Below are 20087 nucleotides of genomic sequence, written 5' to 3' on the forward strand. Positions count from 1 at the left end.
TGAACATCAAAGTAGCTTAAAAATGTTCCAGAGATAAAATAAACCAGTTTGGTTTAATCTGGGTGTTAAGTTTATCTAAGATAACAAGACACTGTGCATTTTCTTACATTTTCAGAGCATTATGTTAAGGGTTGATGTGGGAACAAGCACCACATTCTCCAACTGCCCCCTGGGGTCTCCCAAGGCAACAGAGCATAGCTACTACAATGGGGATGAATGGGAGTCTAGGGGTGAGAAAACACAAAGGTTGGGGATAGTTGTCATGGTGACCAGATCATCAACTCAGGGCTCCCTCAACTACACACCTCGGAAAACAACAACAGACAATCCATTCATCAGACTGGGAGTCTGGCTTCATTCAAAGGATATTTCTCTTTTTATTATAAGCTTATGAATCCATTTAGTTGCTTTCAGCTTTGAGTTTGTCATCTGGACAGGAATGTGTTTTCTCACAGGTATTTTACAAACTGAGCTTTAATCTGATAATGGAACCCCTCGTGCTTTCTTGTTTGTTCTGGTGTGTCCCCTCTGGAAATCAGACACTGAAGGGGTTTCATGTGATTCGCATGTGGACTTCTGCATTTTGCAAAACAGGGAGGCACAAAAGTAGATATTTAAAACTTTACACATTTTAGGTGCAAGGGCTTAAAATGTGTTTTCTCTAGGAGCATGTATACCAGTGTAGTGTCAACTTTTTTCTTTATTGTTCATACGAACATCAATCCTTAAAAAGGCAACCAAAGTCTCCTGAGTGAATGCTGTAGGACAAGTGTCTTAGGGTGTTTTCACACCTGACAGTACGGTAGACTCGGTTTGATTGGGGACCAAAATTCGGAACATTTTATATTTTCAGCTGGTGCGTTTCACATTCACACTGCACTGTCACTCGAGCCAACCTGTTTCCCTCCACATCTGTGGTGGCACTGCACCAAGAACTACTGAAGGAAACAACACAAAAGCCTCTGAAAAAGACACTTCTTCTTCTTCTGGAAATATAAACAAACACGGAGTGGCGTCAAATTTTAGCAGTTTTAGGATTGCTGTTTAGTAATTTTTCAACAATGGACTCAGCATGAGTGGAAGATGAGGCAGAAGACCATGGAGAATGTTGTTGTTCACACAAGGCGACTGACGGCTCTATATGAGGTATGAGAACTGCACGTCTGTTCGCCCTGCGCTGTAGTCTACTTCCTGCTTTTGGAGTGGTCTCTCGTCCGCTTGCATTCACAATGCATTTGAACTGCACTAGAGAACTTACTTTTAGCTCATTTTCAGCCTTTACAGCCAACCCAACTCTTTCACGACATCTCAGCTCTTTTATATCTTTTGTGACGGCAACAGCTCCTTCCAATAAACCCTTTCAAGACAGGACTGAGATGCCCTCTTTCCATTTGTGTTCAATTTATGTAAGGATCGCAGCAGCAGTTGGAGTCAACAAGCCACTATTATGCCTACCAAGGTAGGTAGTGACATAGGTGTAACAGTTTTTATGTATAAGCATTAGCCAGAATTGTGGGTCGAGGGTGTATTAGGCATTGCATTAGTTCTATTTCATATAGGCTTCGCCCTTTAAGGCTGTCGCTGATGGGTTTATCCCGTTATGCGCAAGCATCATACTGAAAAAATTAGTCCACGCCCACCTGCTGTGTGGGCCCCACCCGATCCGTATAAATTACATTAAGAGCGGGTAATCTGCTCCCATTTTTCTTCAGCAAGCTAGTACAATAAAAAAACAACTGACCTTTCATCGAGATGTCCAGCTCCAGCACCATCCGCTTGTGTCCCTCCTGCAAGACCGGTTACTTGCTTAGCTTCGACCGGCACGACACCTGCGAGGGATGCCTGGGTCCCCGCCACGTCGCCCGCGCTTCCTCCTGCCACCTCTGTGACGAGCTTCCACCGGAGGAAAGGCAGAGGAGAGCAGCCTTGTTTAAGGCTACCATCGAGGACTGCCTGTCCGTGGCGGGAGACTGTTCGCTGGACGACGCCATGGATTTCTTCGACACCGGCTCTCGGAGTGAATCGGATGATTCCTCTGGGACCGGTGACGCTAGCAGCAGCCCCGACGCTCGTTCCCTCCCGGGGAGTGCAGTGTTGGAAAGAGGGAGGCCGAGCGGATGCTCGTCTCCCCCGGGGTTTCCCGCTTCAGCGACCACACCGCTCCCTGCCGTCGGCGTGCTCCTCTCGGAGCTGCCCGCCATTATCCGGGAAGCTGCTAGCGTAAAGGGGCTCTCCGTCCCCCCACCCCCCCCCCGCTCAGATCGGATGATCTTGCGGGAAGGTTTGGCTCCACGCCGGCTCGCCGTCCTGATCCCATTTGGCCTCGTTTTCCAGCGGTGACAGGGTACTGGAACGAGGCCGCAGCCGGTCCTGGTAGGTTAAGGGCGCCCGTCTCCACTTACGCCCCCATCACCAGAGTGGAGGGGTTCACCGAGCGGGGCTATCCCTCGGTACCCCCCCTTGAGCCAAGCCTCGCGGAAGCCTTCGGAGCGAAGCTGTCCAGGCTGGAGAAGCGTCCCGTCCCTCCGGGGAAACACGACCAGGCGGTGACCGCGCTCTCCAACAGAGCCCATCAGTGTGCTTTTCAGGCGGCCGCGGCTAACAACAACGTGGCGCTGTTAGCATTTAGCATGTCGAAGAGGCTGGAGGCCTCAGACCTGCCGGAGGAGACAAAGAGCTCCCTGTGTAAATCGGCAGATGCCATCCTCAACATGTGCGCCGCTTCCACGGTTTGCCTGTCGAGGATTGCAGCGTGGATGACGGTAATCCAACGTTCCACCTGGCTTCGTCACTCTCCCTTGCTGCCGGAAAAGCTGCACAAAGACCTGATGGAGGGCCCCATCTCATCGGACGCGCTGTTTGGAAGCAGCTTGAAGACCATGCTGGCGAATTCGAAGCAGTCGGAGGAGATGTCGGAAGCTGTGCGCCATCTCATCAAGCCGCGCGGCTCATCCCGTCCCCCAGTCCGCTGGAGAGATCGTCGAGAGCAGAGGCAGAAACATCGACATTCCACGGCAGCAGCAGCTTCGTCTCGCCCAGCTCCACCACCAGCCCCGCCCGCCAGAGACCACCCCTCCTCATTCCGGCAGCCTGCACTTCAGCGTTTCCCCAGAGATCGCCTGCAGATGGCGCTCGGGGCAAACAAACCGCAGAGCTCACGGGGGAAAAGATTTAAGAAATGACGGTCTGCGGAGGATGTGTGTATAAATGACACAGGAATTGAAATAAATGATTTTTCAAAGATCAAAATGCCTGTTTTTAGCCAGTCTGTAAGTTCGGATGAGCTCACAGCCGCTACACACACATCCTCCACACATAGAGAGCCGGTGTCCTTAAATAAAGGTTTTTTAAATCCACCGTCGCTCCATCACATGCCCAGACGCTCACGTGACACCACGGTAAGTGAAATAACTTGTTGTCAATCAGAACCGCACGATCACCACCCAAGCGGTGTTAAACGCGCACCCAAGCGAGACAAGCAGCCTCCATCCAAACGGCGCTGTGTTGATGATGCACGCACAGCTGCCCGGCGCTCACCGGCTCACATCGGTATAAATGTGGGACCGCAGGCCGGGTCCGGTGGAGGTCCCCGCTCTCAGCGAAAACAACACACGCCTCTCCTGAGCGAACGCGAGCGGCCGTCATCCACCGCGTCTCAGCGATCAGCAGCTCACGGCGGCATAAGCGTGAGACAGCTGAATGAATCCAATGACGGGCCCCGCCCTCAGCGAGAGCGGCGCGCGTCCCTCCAGAGGAAACGTGCGCTCCCGCGAGGCTCACAACCTTCACTTCGACAGCACGGCGTTGATGAAGTCACGCCCTCTGCCTCTCAACGTTCGCACAGCGACGTTAAACGTGCAGCCTCACGACGTCATCAGCTGGCACACACTTCACCTCAGCACACACCGCCCCGCCCGGACATTAAGGTTGGTCCGCGATCCAGTCACAGCGCACAGGCACGCGCAGAACAGCCCTTTCGAGAAAGCCTCGCCTTGGGTCACGCGGAAAACTTTTCCGCGACGCATGATGGCGGTCGAGGCGGAGGATTGGATGACATCCGTTCAAAACACGGCGCATCATTTAAACGCACGTCCACTCCACGAACGTTACGCAGAGTGGCAAAAAACCTGTTCGCCGGACAGATGGATGGACAGAGTGTTATGCAAGGGTTACACGCTGCAATTTGCAACCCGACCCCCTCCGTTCGGAGGAGTTATAGAGACGGTCCTGTCATCACCAGACCAAGTCTCAGCCTTAAATGCAGAAGTTCAGGAGCTTCTGATTAAAGGTGTAATCTCAAGAGTTCCCAACGAAGAGGAAAACACAGGGTTTTACTCACGCTACTTCCTGGTCCCCAAAAGGACCGGAGGGATGAGACCGATTCTGGATCTGTCAGCTTTCAACAAAGCGATCATGAACAGACCGTTTCACATGTTGACGAACAGACAGCTGTTGGACAACATCCAGAAAAACGACTGGTTTGTTTCCATCGATCTAAAAGATGCTTATTTTCACATACCGATCATCCCAAAACACAGAAAATTTCTGCGTTTCGCCTTTCAAGGGATGAAGTACCAGTACAACAGGCTGCCTTTCGGGTATTCCCTCGCGCCTCATACGTTCTCTAAGTGTGTGGAGACAGCCCTGCATCCACTGCACAGAGCAGGGATGAGGGTTTTGTTTTACCTGGACGACCTGCTGCTCCTGTCACACTCCAGACAGGAAGTGCTGATACAGGCTCAGGTGTTGGCATCACACCTGTTAAATCTGGGCTTCGCCATAAATTGGAAGAAAAGCTCGATTTTCCCGGCCCAGACAATTGTTTATCTGGGAGTGGAATTAAATTCAATTACCATGACGGCTCGCTTATCACAAACAAGAATCGACACTCTAAAAAACCAACTACGCCACGTAAAACCTGGCAAAGTGGTAACAGCTGTCTCCGTCATGAAGCTGTTGGGAATAATGTCATCAGCTCACACAGTGGTTCCGCTGGGTTTGTTACACATGAGACGCCTCCAGAGGTGGTTTGCGCGTCTGCGTGTGGATCCAGTAAAACACAAAAGACGGATGATCACTGTCCCTCCCTCCGTGAGAGCAGACCTCCGACACTGGGGAAACACCCTGGTTCTGTCAGAGGGAGTCCCCGTCAGCAAATCCTCGTCACACGTGTCAGTCTTCACGGACGCGTCGCTGTCAGGCTGGGGGGGGACATGCTTATTTCAAGCAGTAGGGGCGCTGTGGCCCCACCACACATCAGCCCACATCAATGTTTTGGAGTGTCGCACAGTGCTGAACGTGATTCAGCATTTTGCTCCCGTGCTACAGAATCAACACGTGTTGATTCACACAGACAACATGGTGACTGCTGCGTACATAAACCGCCAGGGGGGTGTGCGTTCAGCCCAGATGTTACACATTGCGCGGAAGCTACTGTGTTGGGCTCACCAAAATCTGCTTTCCATCAGAGCGGTCTACATACCCGGCGTTCTGAACAGAGGAGCAGATGTGATGTCCAGGGGCGGCCCATGTCACGCGGACTGGACCCTCCATCCAGACCTGATGTTTCAGACGTGGCAGAAGTTTGGCAAAGCAGCTGTGGACCTGTTTGCGACGCGAGAGAACGCTCAGTGCCAATTATGGTTTTCCCTGAGCCCACGAGACGATCCTCCGCTGGGGGTGGATGCATTTGCTCACAGTCCGTGGCCCAAAACGCTTCTGTACGCGTTTCCCCCTCCTCCTCTGATTTTATGGTTCCTGAACCGAGTTCAGGAGGAAGGATTGACAGCTCTCCTGGTAGCTCCCGAGCGCGTGAACGCACCATGGTTCCCAGTCCTGCAACGTCTGTTGTCGGGTCGTCCGTGGAAACTGCCATGGAGGGAAGATGCTCTCCTTCAAGCAGGAGGAGCGATCAGGAGTTACCCGGAAATAGGCCAGCACCTGTGGGTCTGGCCGCTGAGCGGTCCCACTTAGAGAAGATGGGTCTCCCTCAGGAGGTAGTGCGCACAATTCAAGATTCACGCGCTGCATCTACCACAGCCCTGTACACATCAAAGTGGACGGCCTTTCAGCGCTGGTGTACAGAGAAAGGTTTGGAGGCCACCTCATGTCCATTAGGCGGCGTGCTGTCCTTTCTTCAACAGCTGATGGATAGGAAGTTGGCATTCAGCACGATTAAAACGTACGCTGCAGCCATCTCTTCCTGCCACGAAGGGTTCGGAGACAGAACAGCTTTTAATCACCCGCTAATGAAGCGGTTTCTAAAAGGTGTACAGAGACATAGGCCGGTTTCACGCCCACTCGTTCCACAGTGGGATTTAACACTGGTCCTGCGAGCCCTGATCAAAGCCCCATTTGAGCCTATAGATCAGGTTTCACTAAAATTCTTGTCTCTTAAAACAGCCCTGCTGCTGGCTTTAACATCCGCTAAGAGGGTGAGTGATTTATCGGCCCTCTCTGCCGCTCCATCATGTCTCAGAATCCAGGCTGACGGTAGTTCAGCTGATTTAAGACCAAACCCAGCCTTTATGCCTAAAAACATCACGAGCTCTTTTAAATCGAGACAGATATCGTTGGAGGGATTCTTCCCTCCCCCCCACAGATCAGAAGAAGAAGCATCTTTTCATCTTCTCTGTCCGGTGCGGGCGTTGTCGTGTTACATAGCGCGCACAGCTGCGATGCGTCAAACTCAACAATTGTTTGTGCATTATAGAGATGCATCTGCAGGTCGCCCGTTATCCACCCAGCGCTTGTCACACTGGCTGTGTGAGGCCATTTCTGAAGCCTACAGAGCATCAGATCTAGAGCCTCCTGTCAACCTCAAAGCACACTCAACCAGGGGTATCGCATCTTCGACTGCTCTGCATAATGGTATGTCAATGCAGGACATTTGCACTGCGGCTGCATGGTCAACACCCTGCTCATTTATTCGCTTTTACCTACGTGATGTAACGGCTCGTTCCATGACACATTCTGTCCTTAGTGCTCTAACAGAATGAATATTGTCGTTTTCTTCATGGAACTCTGTTTAAACTCACATCTGTCTGCATGCTTCACAGTGTGAGATGTTGTTATCAGCCACAAGTTGTGTCTGTGATTTTGGTTCTATTGTCACTAATCAGTTCATGACTATTGTTACCAATCAGTTCATTTGTTCAATAATCAGTTCATTGATATTAATCTGTTTATACTGTTCAATCATGAACCAGTTGCTTCATGCCCCCCCCCCCCTCCTCTTTTCAACATCTTTTCCCCGTTGAAAGTTTTTTCCGGGGCGTTCACGCTTTGTCAGAACGCATAGTTACACAACATGCGTCTGTGCATGGCACACAATTACGCGATGCGTAGTTATGCACATGGGGAGCTGAGTGACAAGACGTTTTTTGGGCAAGCTTCCGCTTCTTACTGTGTTCGAATGGACCCAGTGAGGCGAGGACCACATCCGCTTCGCCCTTAACCCATCAGCGACAGCCTTAAAGGGCGAAGCCTATATGAAATAGAACGTTGGTTACGTACTGTAACCCCAGATTCTATGAATATAAGCGTAGCCCTTTAAGCGTCGGGCCTCACTGGCTCCTGAATAGCTGAAGAAAAGAATAAGCTATTTGGGAGCAGATTACCCGCTCTTAATGTAATTTATACGGATCGGGTGGGGCCCACACAGCAGGTGGGCGTGGACTAATTTTTTCAGTATGATGCTTGCGCATAACGGGATAAACCCATCAGCGACAGCCTTAAAGGGCTACGCCTATATTCATAGAATCTGGGGTTACAGTACGTAACCAACGTTTTATGTGAAGGGGACGTGTCCCCCTATGGAGCAGTTTCTATTGTGAGCAAATCCATTCCACTTGATTAATAGGATACTCAAACCACTAAAAGTCCACTCCGGGTTTTTCTGGTTACCTCCAACAACTCACCACACTACATGCGGTGTTTCTCCTCGGTCACTTGTCTTGGTAGGGTGTTCATCTCTTTGGGGGGATTTGTCAACGGTGCGGGAGGGAGACACCTCTGTGTTGCACGTTAGCTTAGCGCTACGTTAGTGCCGGGGTGAGGGGGATAGGATGCGTGATAAAAGGAGAGTGCTACATCTTAGCATCTTAGCTAGTACGTCTGTATTGTGCATCGCTAGCTTTGCACCCCTAAAATCATTGTTTGTGATAAATTGTGTCACACTAATTTAATTACCTTAGCCATAGGAGTGAGTTTAAAAAGGGGATGATACATATATGGACTAGCTGAAGGAGGAATCTGTCTCTAAAACAGTTATTGAATCAAGTGTTACTTATGCAGGTAAAAAAGCCCGTTAAAATACAACAGAATGCAGGAAATGGCTTCTACTTTGTTCAAAATTTTCTCGGGGATGAACCCCCCCCCCAACAGTGTGTCCTCCCCACATTACAAAGACTATATGATTTTTAGTAACAACAAGAAAGTGCTTGATACTCCATTTAGAGTCGATGGAATTGAAATTAATAGAGTCAATGAGGTGAAATTTCTGGGTGTCATCATTGATGAAAAACTAACATGGAGATCTCACGTAAAAAACTTAAGTACAAAAATAGCTAAATCGATTGCAGTAATGTACAAAGTTAGAGAGTTATTCAATGATAAAGCAATGTTTCTATTGTATAATGCCATTATTGTTCCACATTTAATTTACTGTATTGAAGTCTGGGGTAAAGCATGTAAAACAATTACAAATCCAATTTTTATTTTACAGAAAAGAGCCATAAGAATTATTACCAGAAAAGATTATAACCATCCGTCAAATATATTGTTTCATCAGCTAAAGATATTAAAATTTTATGACTTGGTTGATTACAATATCTTACTGTTTATGTATGGGGCCAACAAAAACATACTACCTACTAACATTCAAGGGAAATTTGTTAAAAGAGAAAGTACTTATTATCTTAAGGGGATGGGGATGTTTGTGAAGCCGTGGTGTCGCACCAGTCTGAAGATGCGATCCACTAGATCTCAGGGTATTAGATTGTGGAATGATCTGGAGGTTGATATTAAAAATGCCAAAACTATGTACATATTCAAGAAGATGATAAAAATTTGTTTGTTTTTTTAATATTAAGTATAATGTGAGTTCATAAAAATTGTTTACAGTTGATCTTATATTTTAGCTAAGTTTTTATTTATTTATTTATTTATTTTTTTATTAATTCATCTTTCTTTTGTATAGTAATTTTGTTTGGAATATATTTTGGGGACAAGGGGCAGATTTTATAAGAACTCATTCTTCTTCTGCTGCCTTTCATTTTATTTCTGTGATTGTATATCTTTTTTCTTTTCTTTAAATTATATTATATTTGTTGTTTGGATGAAATGAAATGAATAAATAAAACATACATACATACATACATACATACTTTTAACGCCAGTGGTTGTTATGATGAGAGACTGTCTGTAGGACCAACAGGTCTTGGAATTCGGGATGAAAGAAATTAAAACTCTCGTCAGTGCAGAACACAGCCTGGAGACAGTTTAAATAAGGGTTTTGTCTTTGCAGATGCATTTTATGGACCCGTTCTGTTCAAGAGATAAGGACAGCAACACTTATTTCACTACGGCTGGTCCCTGATGTAAGATAATTCTTCGTGTTCACATGTACCAATGTCAGCAGGATACAATTTAAAAGTTTTATTTGTTTATTTGAACTTGGTTCTGCTAAAGGTTTCTTCCTTATGGGGGAGTTTTTCCTTTCCACTGTTACCTTCATGCTTGTTCAAGATGAGAGTTCTGAGATGGAGTTAAATTCAAAGCAAACTGCTCCTCAGATAAATTGTGTTAAATTATTATTTTATATATACCTGTATAAATTCAGCATTTTTCAGTCAGGTCATCTGGACAGTTTCTTTTTTTTCTGTTTCCTTGACTGATGAAACCTTCCGGACCGAAGGCGAAACGTTTCAGCACAAAAAAAGAAATGTCCAGATGACCTGACTGAAAAATGTTGGATTTTATACCTGGATTATTGAGCATGGACTTTGTTACCTGTATAAATGTTTCTGTTCAGTGTCCTGAGATGACTTCTGTTGTGACTTGGCGCTATATAAATAAACTGAATTGGATTTGAACCAGGGCAGCACGGTGGCGCAACTGGTAGAGTTGCTGCCTCTCAGCGAGCAGGTCCTTGGTTCAAACCCCAGTCCAGGGGCCTTTCTGGGTGGAGTTTGCATGTTCTCTCAGTGCATGTGTGGGTTTTCTCCGGGGGCTCTGGTTTCCTCCCACAGACCAAAAACATGCATGTTAGGCTGATTGGTAACTCTAAAATTGTCCCTAGGTGTGAATGAGAGAGTGAATGGTTGTCTGTCTCGTTTGTCTCTATGTGTCCCTGTGATGAACTTGCGACCCGTCCAGGGTGTACCCCGCCCCTCGCACAGTGATTGCTGGACATGGGCACCAGCGACCCCCGTGACCCAAAATGGAATAAGCGGGTAAAGATAATGGATGGATGGATGGATGGATTTGAATCATTCTTTTTACAGGGTAGAATGGTTGTACTACAAACAACTTCAGTGATTTAAAAAAAAACAACAACAAGAATTAAGATGCAAATATTTAAATTTATTCTATTTTTTTTTTCATGATCCACACATTGTCAAAATTAGACATACAGTATATGCTTAAAGTAAACTTGCATCTCATCCACAGTTTGTATAGTCATCAGCTTTTAGCATAATTCTAGCTGGATATCTAACCAGCACCTGAACAGAAATCTGGTGTTTCACGAGTTTCTGATCTCATTTTACAAGGAGTATCAAAACATATAACCCTACAAGATGGATGGATTTAGTGCCTTATTATAAGACCACATCAAGCAGCACACTCCTCTCATTCTGTGGTTAAAAAACAGAAATCACAACCACCTAAGAATTTACCGTATATTCCAAGTGCAAGCTGTGTTGCAGTTTGAAGCTGGTAAACATTGTCATGGAGCACAAATGGGATTAAATGATCTTACACCAAAAGGTAAGCTTGTGACCATAGGTGAGGGTAGGAACGTAGACTGAACAGTAAACAGAGCACTTTCCCTTACAGCTCAGCTCCCTCTTCACCACAACAAACCGGCACAGCATCTGCAATACTGCAGACGCAGAACCAATACGTCTGTCAATCTCACGCTCCATTCTTCCCTCACTCATGAACAAAACCCCGAGATTCTCGAACTCCTCCACTTGAGGCAGAACCTCACCCTCAACCCGAAGACTTACATGGACAGGACAAAACAAGGAACTCCCGGTCCTGTGTCCGGACGTGGGCTACTGCGGGGCCCCACCCTGGAGCCAGGTCTGGGGGAGGGGCTCATCAGCGAGCACTTGGTGACCGGGTCTCTACCCATGGGGCCCGGTCGGGCTCAGTCCAAAGGAGCAACATGGGCTTGCCTTCCTGTGGACCCACCACCTGCAGGAGGGGCCATTCAAGTAGGGTGCATGATACCATGTGCAGTAGCTGAAGGCGGGCACCTTAGCGCTCTGACCCTGGCTACCAAAGCTGGCTCTTGGGAAATGGAACCTAACCTAACATAATATCCTTCTGTAAACGTGCTAATTTCTTACAGCGCTGTTTACTTCACACCTCCCATGACAGGCCAATAAAGTTAGGAAGGTCTATACCTCATCATTGGTCCATAACACTATTTTTGGAGCTTCTATACTGATAAACTGGCAAAAACAACAAATACTGAACACGATCAGAGAGGAAATGGAAGCTCAGATGTAGTTTGCAGTTTTGCTGGCGAGGTTGTACAGTGATGTAGCTCTGCTGGCCAATCAATAGCTGCTGTCTGCTTACGTCAAAATCGTCACCTCAGAGCAGTCCGCTTGGATCCACGAACAAGGTGGTCCCATAAACCAGGTTGAGTGTGGGTGGGTATTGGCAGTGGGCAGGCCCTTAACCGGCGCAGAACCATTGAGAGTTGAGACAGTGGCAAATCGCCATGACGATATCTCAAGAAAATAAACTTTGTTTTTCCAGGAAAAAAAAATTAATACCGGTAATTATCTTTAGGTTAAATTGTGAGCTGTTCGTTTCTGTAGTTTACAGTTGGTAAATACACTGCCTGACCAAAAAAAAAACAAAGTTGGCACCTAAAAAAAGGTCACAGTAATATTTTGTTGGACCACCTTTAGCTTTGATTACAGCAGCATTCACTGTGGCATTGTTTGATAAACTTCTGCAACGTCACAAGATCTATTTCCATCCAGTGTTGCATTAATTTTTCACTGAGATCTTGCACTGATGACTAGACACTAGACATGATGGGTGCATCACTTCACCTGCCTCTTCTTACCCTGATGCATCCATCACTCTGGAACAGGGTAAATCTGGACTCATCAGACCACATGAACTTCCATTGCTCCAGAGTCCAATCTTTATGCTCCCTAGCAAACTGAAGCATTTTTTTTTCCAGTTAGCCTCATTGATTAGTGGTTTTCTTAAGGCTACACAGCTGTTCAGTCCCAATCCCTTGAGTTCCTTCACATTGTGTGTGTGGAAATGCTCTTACTTTCACTATTAAACACAGCCCTGAGTGCTGCTGTTGTAACATAACAAAGTAGAAATACTTCATTACTGTACTTAAGTAGAATTTTTACATATTTTTACTTTACTTCGTTTACATTTCTAGCGACTTTCACTTCAATACATTTCCCTTAACCATCTTACTAGTTACTCCAATTTAAACTTAGAAGTCTGATTGGGCAATGCCTGTTTGTTCTCCCAGTCTGTGACTTCATGCGGCCACTTCTCCATCACAAACCCCAGCCCCCTCCCCGCCGCTTGTGTGAAACCTGCAGCTCCCGCTGTGAACAAGCTAGATGCATATGCAGCTATCAATCGTTACAATAGAGCTTTGTTGACTCACAGTGGAGACACATTCCTGATATGTGTGAAAATGATGGTAGCTGCTAAAAGGAAAAGTTTTGTGTTCTCCAGGACAAGAACTGCTTCAAGAGCATAAGAACTAATGGTTCCTATGCTATTATATTATTCTATATTATTAATTAGAAAGAAACAAGCCATAACCAAACAGAACCTAGCTCAGTAAACAAGCCAACTACACAACAATGTGAGCTTTCTAACAGCTTTCATAATAAAGGGTAATAAAGGTTGAATGAATACATTTCAGTAGAATCAGAATTTTTAAAAAGCAATGTTTCATTGTTCAGGTCAAACTCTCCAAGTTTTTGTCACTGGATATGACACCCAATAAATGCTGTTTTGGACATTATAACCATTTACTTTTCTTATAAAATGTACTTAAAGAGTAATAAGAGAAATTTACTTTTGATATTTAAGTACATATGTCCGATACTTGAAGACTTTTACTTAAGTAATGATTTTAAAGGAGACTTTAATTTTTACCACGTTAATTTTATGGTAAGATACTTGTACTTCCACTGAAGTATCACTTTGAGGTACTTTATGGAACACTGCCTGAGTGCTACTGTTGTTTTTCTTCGATTTGATTTCAACAAACGTTTAAGTGATCGCCGATCACAATCATTCAGGATTTTTTCCCGGCCACATTTCTTCCTCGAAGATGACGGGTCCCCACTATCCTTCCAGTTTTTAATAATGCGTTGGACAGTTCTTAACCCAATTTTAGTAGTTTCTGCAATCTCAGATGTTTTCTCTGCTTGATGCCAGTGATTTGACTCTTCTCAAACAGACTGACATTTTTTCCACGACCACATGGTAACATGGTTGTTTAAGAAATGAGAAGCAACTCATTGCACCAGTTGGAGTTAAATAACTTGTTGCAGCTGAAAGATAATCGCTCATGCAGTAATTATCCAATAGGAGGCTCGTACCCGTTTGCTTAGTTAAACCCAGGTGGAGACTTTTTTATTGGACAGGCAGTGTATTTGCTTGTAACCAGTGGTGTGGTATGTGATACGCGAGTATACGAAGTATACCCACTAAAAAATACTTGGGGATTTCAGTATATTCACTTAAAAGTGCCCAATGACACGAGACCATGTCACATATCATTGACATGGTCTCGTGTCAGTGTTAACACATTTGGAACATTTTATAGACACATTGAGTTGGTTCAACCTATATTTTGTATAATTAATACTTCTGTATTTACTACTTAATATTTGAACATGTTTTGCTTCGATACTGTTTCATAAATTCTATAACAGGTTTTTAATACAAAGCCAACTGTTGTACAAAGTTTTTGTACATTTATTGAAATATAAGCATCAGAGAAATTTTTAAATGTTCAATATGCTTAAAAATCAAAATAAATTAACTATTACATTGTACTAACTGGTGTACTTTGGTTTCTAAGCACAGTATACCCACTATAAAAATGTAGCCTGCAGCACTGCTCATAACAATTTATATTTTGAAGCTCTGGTGGCTACAGGAAGAAACATGACAGATTTCTGATCTGCCGAGTGTAAAACCTCATTAAACTTGGATTTTGTTCTTTTCCATCTCGACAACATTCTGTAGTGTACTGCAAACGCACGTCTCCAGTATACAAACCAGTTAACTGTAGATAATGACTGCAAATAAAACTCCACACGAGACAGCGTTAAAATCTTCTTCCTTTTTAATCTCACCAAACATGAATCAGAAACATTTGTTTCACCTTCTGTGCAGCTAACAAAGTCACCATTCTTTGAAAAAAAAAAGGAAATAATTTATTTATCCTTTTAAAAATGATATCTACAAAAATAAAATCAAATACAAGAACTACGGCTTTACAGAAAAAAATAACATGTATAAAACAAGTGGTTGTGATTTCTCTATATTACACGTGAGCAACTTCTTTTGTTTAAAGACACAAAGTTCAAAATAAAACGAGATGAAAATGACAGATGTGTTTATGCGTACAGTAGTTTGCACCGTGCAGGGAAGATGTTTGTGCAACGTTCGAAAGAAACGGGATCAGATTTGTTTCCTTCGCAAAGACTCCTTAGGGCCACAACATTGATTATTAAAGCAGGAAAAGGAAAAGACAAAGAAAAGTGTAGAGGTAGAAAATGGAGCTCAAACCACCGAAGTCAGGAAGCGGGAGGAATAAAAAGAGGCAAGAAAAGAATCTCAAATGACTCGACCAACTCAGACCAGTCAGGGAATTTTACTGTTTAGTTACAGATAAGAGTGGAGACCAACAAAGACCTCCTCCTGGTCCGAGGCGATTAAAGACGAGCAGCCAAAATGATAAAAATAAAACAGTAAAGTGTTCCCTTCAATACCTCCCAGGAAAGATTTCACTTTGGTAAAAAGGGTTTTTTTTACACTTCAAAACTCCTTTACAGGTTCACCGAGGATCAGCTGCAACAAGTCAGTCTTCTGACTTTTTTCTTTTTTAGCTGCATTTGATCATTTTTCCCACATTAGTGACGGCCTCGCCGCTCCACCTTCACTATAAACGCACCTCCCAGCAGGCAGAAACCAGTATGAGCACAGTGAGAGGCTGATGGTGAGTTCAAGTGGTAGTGTATTGACAAATCCAAAACATTTACTTATTAAACCATCTCAGAAACAGATTCCAGCTGGTTTATGACCAGCTTCACGAAGAAATAATTTATTAAAAAAAAAAAAAAAGTACAAATTAAAAAGTTAAATTTCTGCAAAACCTTTTAGTACATCATAAAATTAGTATCAAGCAGATGATGTTGAGTATAAAAGAAAAGCACATTGTATTAAGTGTCAGTCGTTGCTGGTTACGTAAAAAAAAAAAAAACTACGAGACTTTGATCTCTGGTTGATGCACCGTCTATTCATTCTCACGCCAAGATTTTTCAGTTTCTGTTTCAGGGTTCAGAACAAGACGAGACTTCCTGTTTCTGTTCAGCGTGCCAATCACTGCGGAAGCAGTATTATTTAGAAAAGCTAAATTAACGCGTTATCTTCCTGGGATGTTAAGTTAGGCCCCGCCCACAAAGAAATGGCAGTATTCTCAAAACAATTTTTAACTTGGTGTTTTAAAAATTGTTTGCGTAAACACAGCGGTTTCTAGAACAGGTGTCGTTCGCTCAGAATAATCTGCTGCAGTGACCATGCCGGGCCTGTGTGTGGCGCTGTCGTGAAAATATACCCAAAACAGGAAACAAGGCGTGGAGCAGCTGCTCTAACTGAAAACACAAGAAAACAATAGAAAGTCAAGAATTCAAGCACAAACAGCTTCAAGGTTTTTAGCTCTGGAACTCTTAACAAAAAAATAAAACTATATTAGGAGCTCTGAAAAAGCTGTTTCTATGTGGACCCAAAGTTGAAACAATAAAAGATTTTTGCACATTCCTGTGTGGATGGGGCCTTAGACTCTAGTTTGATCAATCTGGGCACGACTTTCACGAGGTTTCCAAGCATGAAGCAAATTTTTAACATTATCGGCTCTTAGTTTCTTGAACATAAGAGAAAACAAGAATCTATTCGTCTTTTCTCTTTAGGAGATTTGATTGTTTTAACATTAAAGTGATAGTTCAGATCCTTTGGACCGTGGTTCTGTGGCAAGGTGATGAACAAATCCTATCTTACCTGCTGTAGGTAGCTCTTTGAACAGGATCAGTTTGGTGACTCAAAGATACATTTTGCCTCGATTGATGAGCTAAAGGCTAGTCCGATTGGACCCATTTTGCTATCTTAAAACTAATCTTTAAAATTTCAGAAAGACTCGTGCAAATACCATTTTATAAACGTTTACAAACATTTTTCATACATGGTTATTTCAGCAGAAACATGATTTTACATAACTAGCTGTTTCCACATGTAATGAGAAACTGACAGCAATAAAATGGTTTTTGCAAGAACAATGTTGAAACTTGGAGCTATTTTATAGCAACTCACTTTGGTCTGAAATGAAAATTAAACAAAAATTTTCCAGACTGAAGGCATCCAAAGAGCTATCTACAATAGATCAAGTCACCGGCTAAGTTCAAAGTGCTTAAATTATAGAAATTAATCAACATTTTAGTTTAAAACTATAAGTCCAATATCTGAAGGAAGTCTGACAACTCCTAAAAGGGCCGTGGCGTGCTAAGACGTGAGCAAGCCAGTGGATTTTGTGCTTTTCGGATTGGTTCTGGTCCAGTCATTTGCTAACTCATTGACAAGGCATGTGTATTTACCAAAAATATCAAACCGTTCTAGAAAAGCTGTTGGTTTCTCCCAGTCAAAAGTTTTTCTCCCAGAAACAAAGTACTTTGATTGTGGCTTTGAAAATGGATTATAAACGCTACATTACAGATGAGGGACCAGTCGCTAGTTCAGTTTCCACCATTAAAACATTCCCATGATCAAGCAACTATTTGGTAACAACTCCAGTCTTGAGTCTTGCCCTGAAACATCCTGAACCCTTCAAAAGATTCACCTAAACAACTTTACATGATGTGAACGGCAGTTTGCGTCCTTGTGCACCTTAAGAGCAGCGCTGCAAAACAAAAATCAACAAGTAAAACCTGCCAGTGTTTCTGTAGTAAACAGTAGTAGAGAATAAAGCGTGATTTCCTCATAAACAGCTTTCCCATAGCTTAAATGAAGGCTAAAGCAAAATGCAACAAGTGAGCTATTTGTGTTTTTTCCACAGCGATTTAGTGAGTTATGTGATCCTTGTGTGTGTGTGTGTGTGTGGTGTAGGTTGCAGTGCAAAATGACCTGACTCATTCAGTCCTTCAGTCAAGGTGGCAGGTGAACTTGGTGCAAAGCAACCAGGTTGAAATTGGCCCAAATCTGATCTCTGATCTGTTCGCAGCAAGAAGACAACCACAGAGAAATGCATTGTGGGTAAAGTGCTGGGGTCTCCCTAGGAAAGTTTCTTTAAGTTAACTTTTCAACACTTTCTGCATCACTTCTTCAACCAGCTCTCAAAAACCCAAACATACAAGTCGCCTTTCCTCTGAAAATATCCAACTCGGCCGGCTTTTCTTCAACTTCTTCATTCCTTTTGTCCGTAAATTTCTCTTTATTCTTCCGTGGTTTTTCCTCGGTGTCCCTGGACTCCCTCTGGAAGTTCAAGCCTGTGCCAGCTTCAGAAATGTCTGTGGGTTATACCGCCACCTTTGTATTCCAGGATAATGGAAATGAGGGGCGAGGGGTGTCTATGGCGTCCAAGTCGAACTTTTGATATAGGTGCTTCTATGCGCCATGTGAGCACAAATTACCACACAGACATGTCAGAATCCAGTTGACAGAATTTTAGTCTCTGCTGGGATTCCTTCTTTACCTTAATGGGTTCAAAAGAAAATGTATTCAACAAACAAAACACTAAGACCATCAAAGGTTTAGGATGCATAGGGATGCTCACCCTCTCCTGAACTGCCATCCATAGAGGGCGTCCTGGAGACGGTTGCTGAGCGACACTGTCGGTCCTCTGACTTTAGACTGAACGACGGATCTCGAAGAGACTCTAAAAGCTTGTGGTGGGCCATTTCAATCTCCTGTAAAGATGAAAAACATCAAGACTCTCAGAAAATGCAGCATTGACCCAAAACCAGAGGCTTACTTTTACTGAACATACTGTAAAAGTCACAAGTAAACTTTTCTGTTAATACCACCAAAGAATGGTAATGGGTTTAGCCATAAACCCTGATGTAACCCCTTACAATAACACAGCCTGGCTTTGTGGACTTTATGGACTGCAGTGTGAAGTGTTTGTCATGTCTTTGGTTGAGAGCACGAAGCAAATATTTGATCTGAAAAAAGATTTAAAGTACGGATTCGTAAAACCAAAGCACCTTTTTTGTGTGTGATGTTTCCCAGAAGCTTCAGAGTCTAAAGAAGTTAATGCAAATTCCTCTCAATGTTTTGTTTTCTTTTAAACTGCTAAATAAGAATATATAAATATTTATTGGCTGCAGATCTTCAACTCATATTTCCTCTTTCCTCCTTTTTTTTTTTTTTTTTGGCAGATGATGCGTTTGGATAAAAAAATGATTACACTCACTCACTGAATCTTTAAAATTATTATTTTTTTAACCTTCCAGTCATTTTTAAAATTGACCCATTTGAACATTTTTGTAACTTGTTGCTATCTTCCATTACAGAAAGGATGAACAGTAGTCCCTCGCTACTTCACGGTTTATTTATCGCGGACTTCTCTATCATGGTTTTTCAAAATAAGATAGGACATGACACACAATTGGCTGATTGATGGATGAGCCACACGACGGGCATGGTATTTTTATTTTAAATAAATTATTTAAAATTATTTAGCACCTGCTGCACCTTTTGTGCAGCCCACAGGTGCAGGAGAAACTTCCTCCTGCAGCATGTCATATCTGCTCTGCAGCGGAGAAGTGGGCGTGGCCGAGAGCGCTAGCAGGGAGCTGAAATCATGACATTCTGTGCTCTTATTCAGCGTTTAGTTTAGAAACATTGTTTAGAATTTTCTGTGGGAAGAGTTTAAAACACCTTAATATATATACTGAATTAAATTTTACTAAATACTAAACTACTACATACTACTTGTACTACTATTCCTACTTCACGGTTTTTCACTTATCACGGGGCTTCAGGGTACGGATCCCCTGCGATAAACGAGGGACTGCTGTATATTAAACAAAAAGCAGTCAACAGGACAAAACAAAAACTTTGGGGTCATTTTGTTCACAATGGAATAAAGTTCTACATTGATGCAACAATCACTGGGAATTATTTTCTAATTCTCTACAACGTTCTTCTGCTTTGAAGTTACCAGTACTTCAACATTTGTTTTATAAAAATAATAAAATTCTAAGATCTAGATGTCCTGATGAATGTTTTTCATTCTTAACTTTAACACACAGCCAAGCTTTTTGTTTATTACTTGCTTTCAGTCCTCCTCCACCTTAACCCTCAGCACTGGCTCCCCTCAGGGCTGTGTGTTGAGCCCTCTCCTGTTCACTCTGCTTACATATGACTGCACACTTTCTCATCCAGGGTGTCATATGGTAAAGTTTGCAGATGATACAGCGGTGGTTGGATGAAACACAAACAACAAAGAGTCCAGCTACAGGCAGGAGGTGGAACACCTGGAGAGCTGGTGCAGGAAGAACAACCTTCACATCAATGTGAACAAGACAATATAGATGGTCGTGGACTTCAGATGGAACAAACACACCTACCCCCCC

At 43.7% G+C, this 20087-nt stretch overlaps 1 protein-coding gene across 1 annotated transcript in view; it reads right to left on the minus strand.

The window, feature by feature from the left end:
- Nucleotides 1-16986: 16986 nt before the first annotated feature.
- The window catches only part of arhgef11 (Rho guanine nucleotide exchange factor (GEF) 11), a 48645-nt gene continuing 45544 nt past the window's right edge, over nucleotides 16987-20087 (minus strand). The window contains exons 41-42 of the mRNA XM_037675299.1: nucleotides 18284-18416; nucleotides 16987-18202 (exon numbers count right to left, since the gene is read on the minus strand). Of these exons, the coding sequence (XP_037531227.1) occupies nucleotides 18153-18202; nucleotides 18284-18416 (183 nt within the window). The 3' untranslated portion in view covers nucleotides 16987-18152. The remainder of the gene's footprint in view (nucleotides 18203-18283; nucleotides 18417-20087) is intronic.

The sequence above is a fragment of the Nematolebias whitei genome, chromosome 1 (genome assembly GCF_014905685.2).
Source record: "Nematolebias whitei isolate Nwh7 chromosome 1, NemWhi1, whole genome shotgun sequence".
NCBI lineage: Eukaryota > Metazoa > Chordata > Actinopteri > Cyprinodontiformes > Rivulidae > Nematolebias > Nematolebias whitei.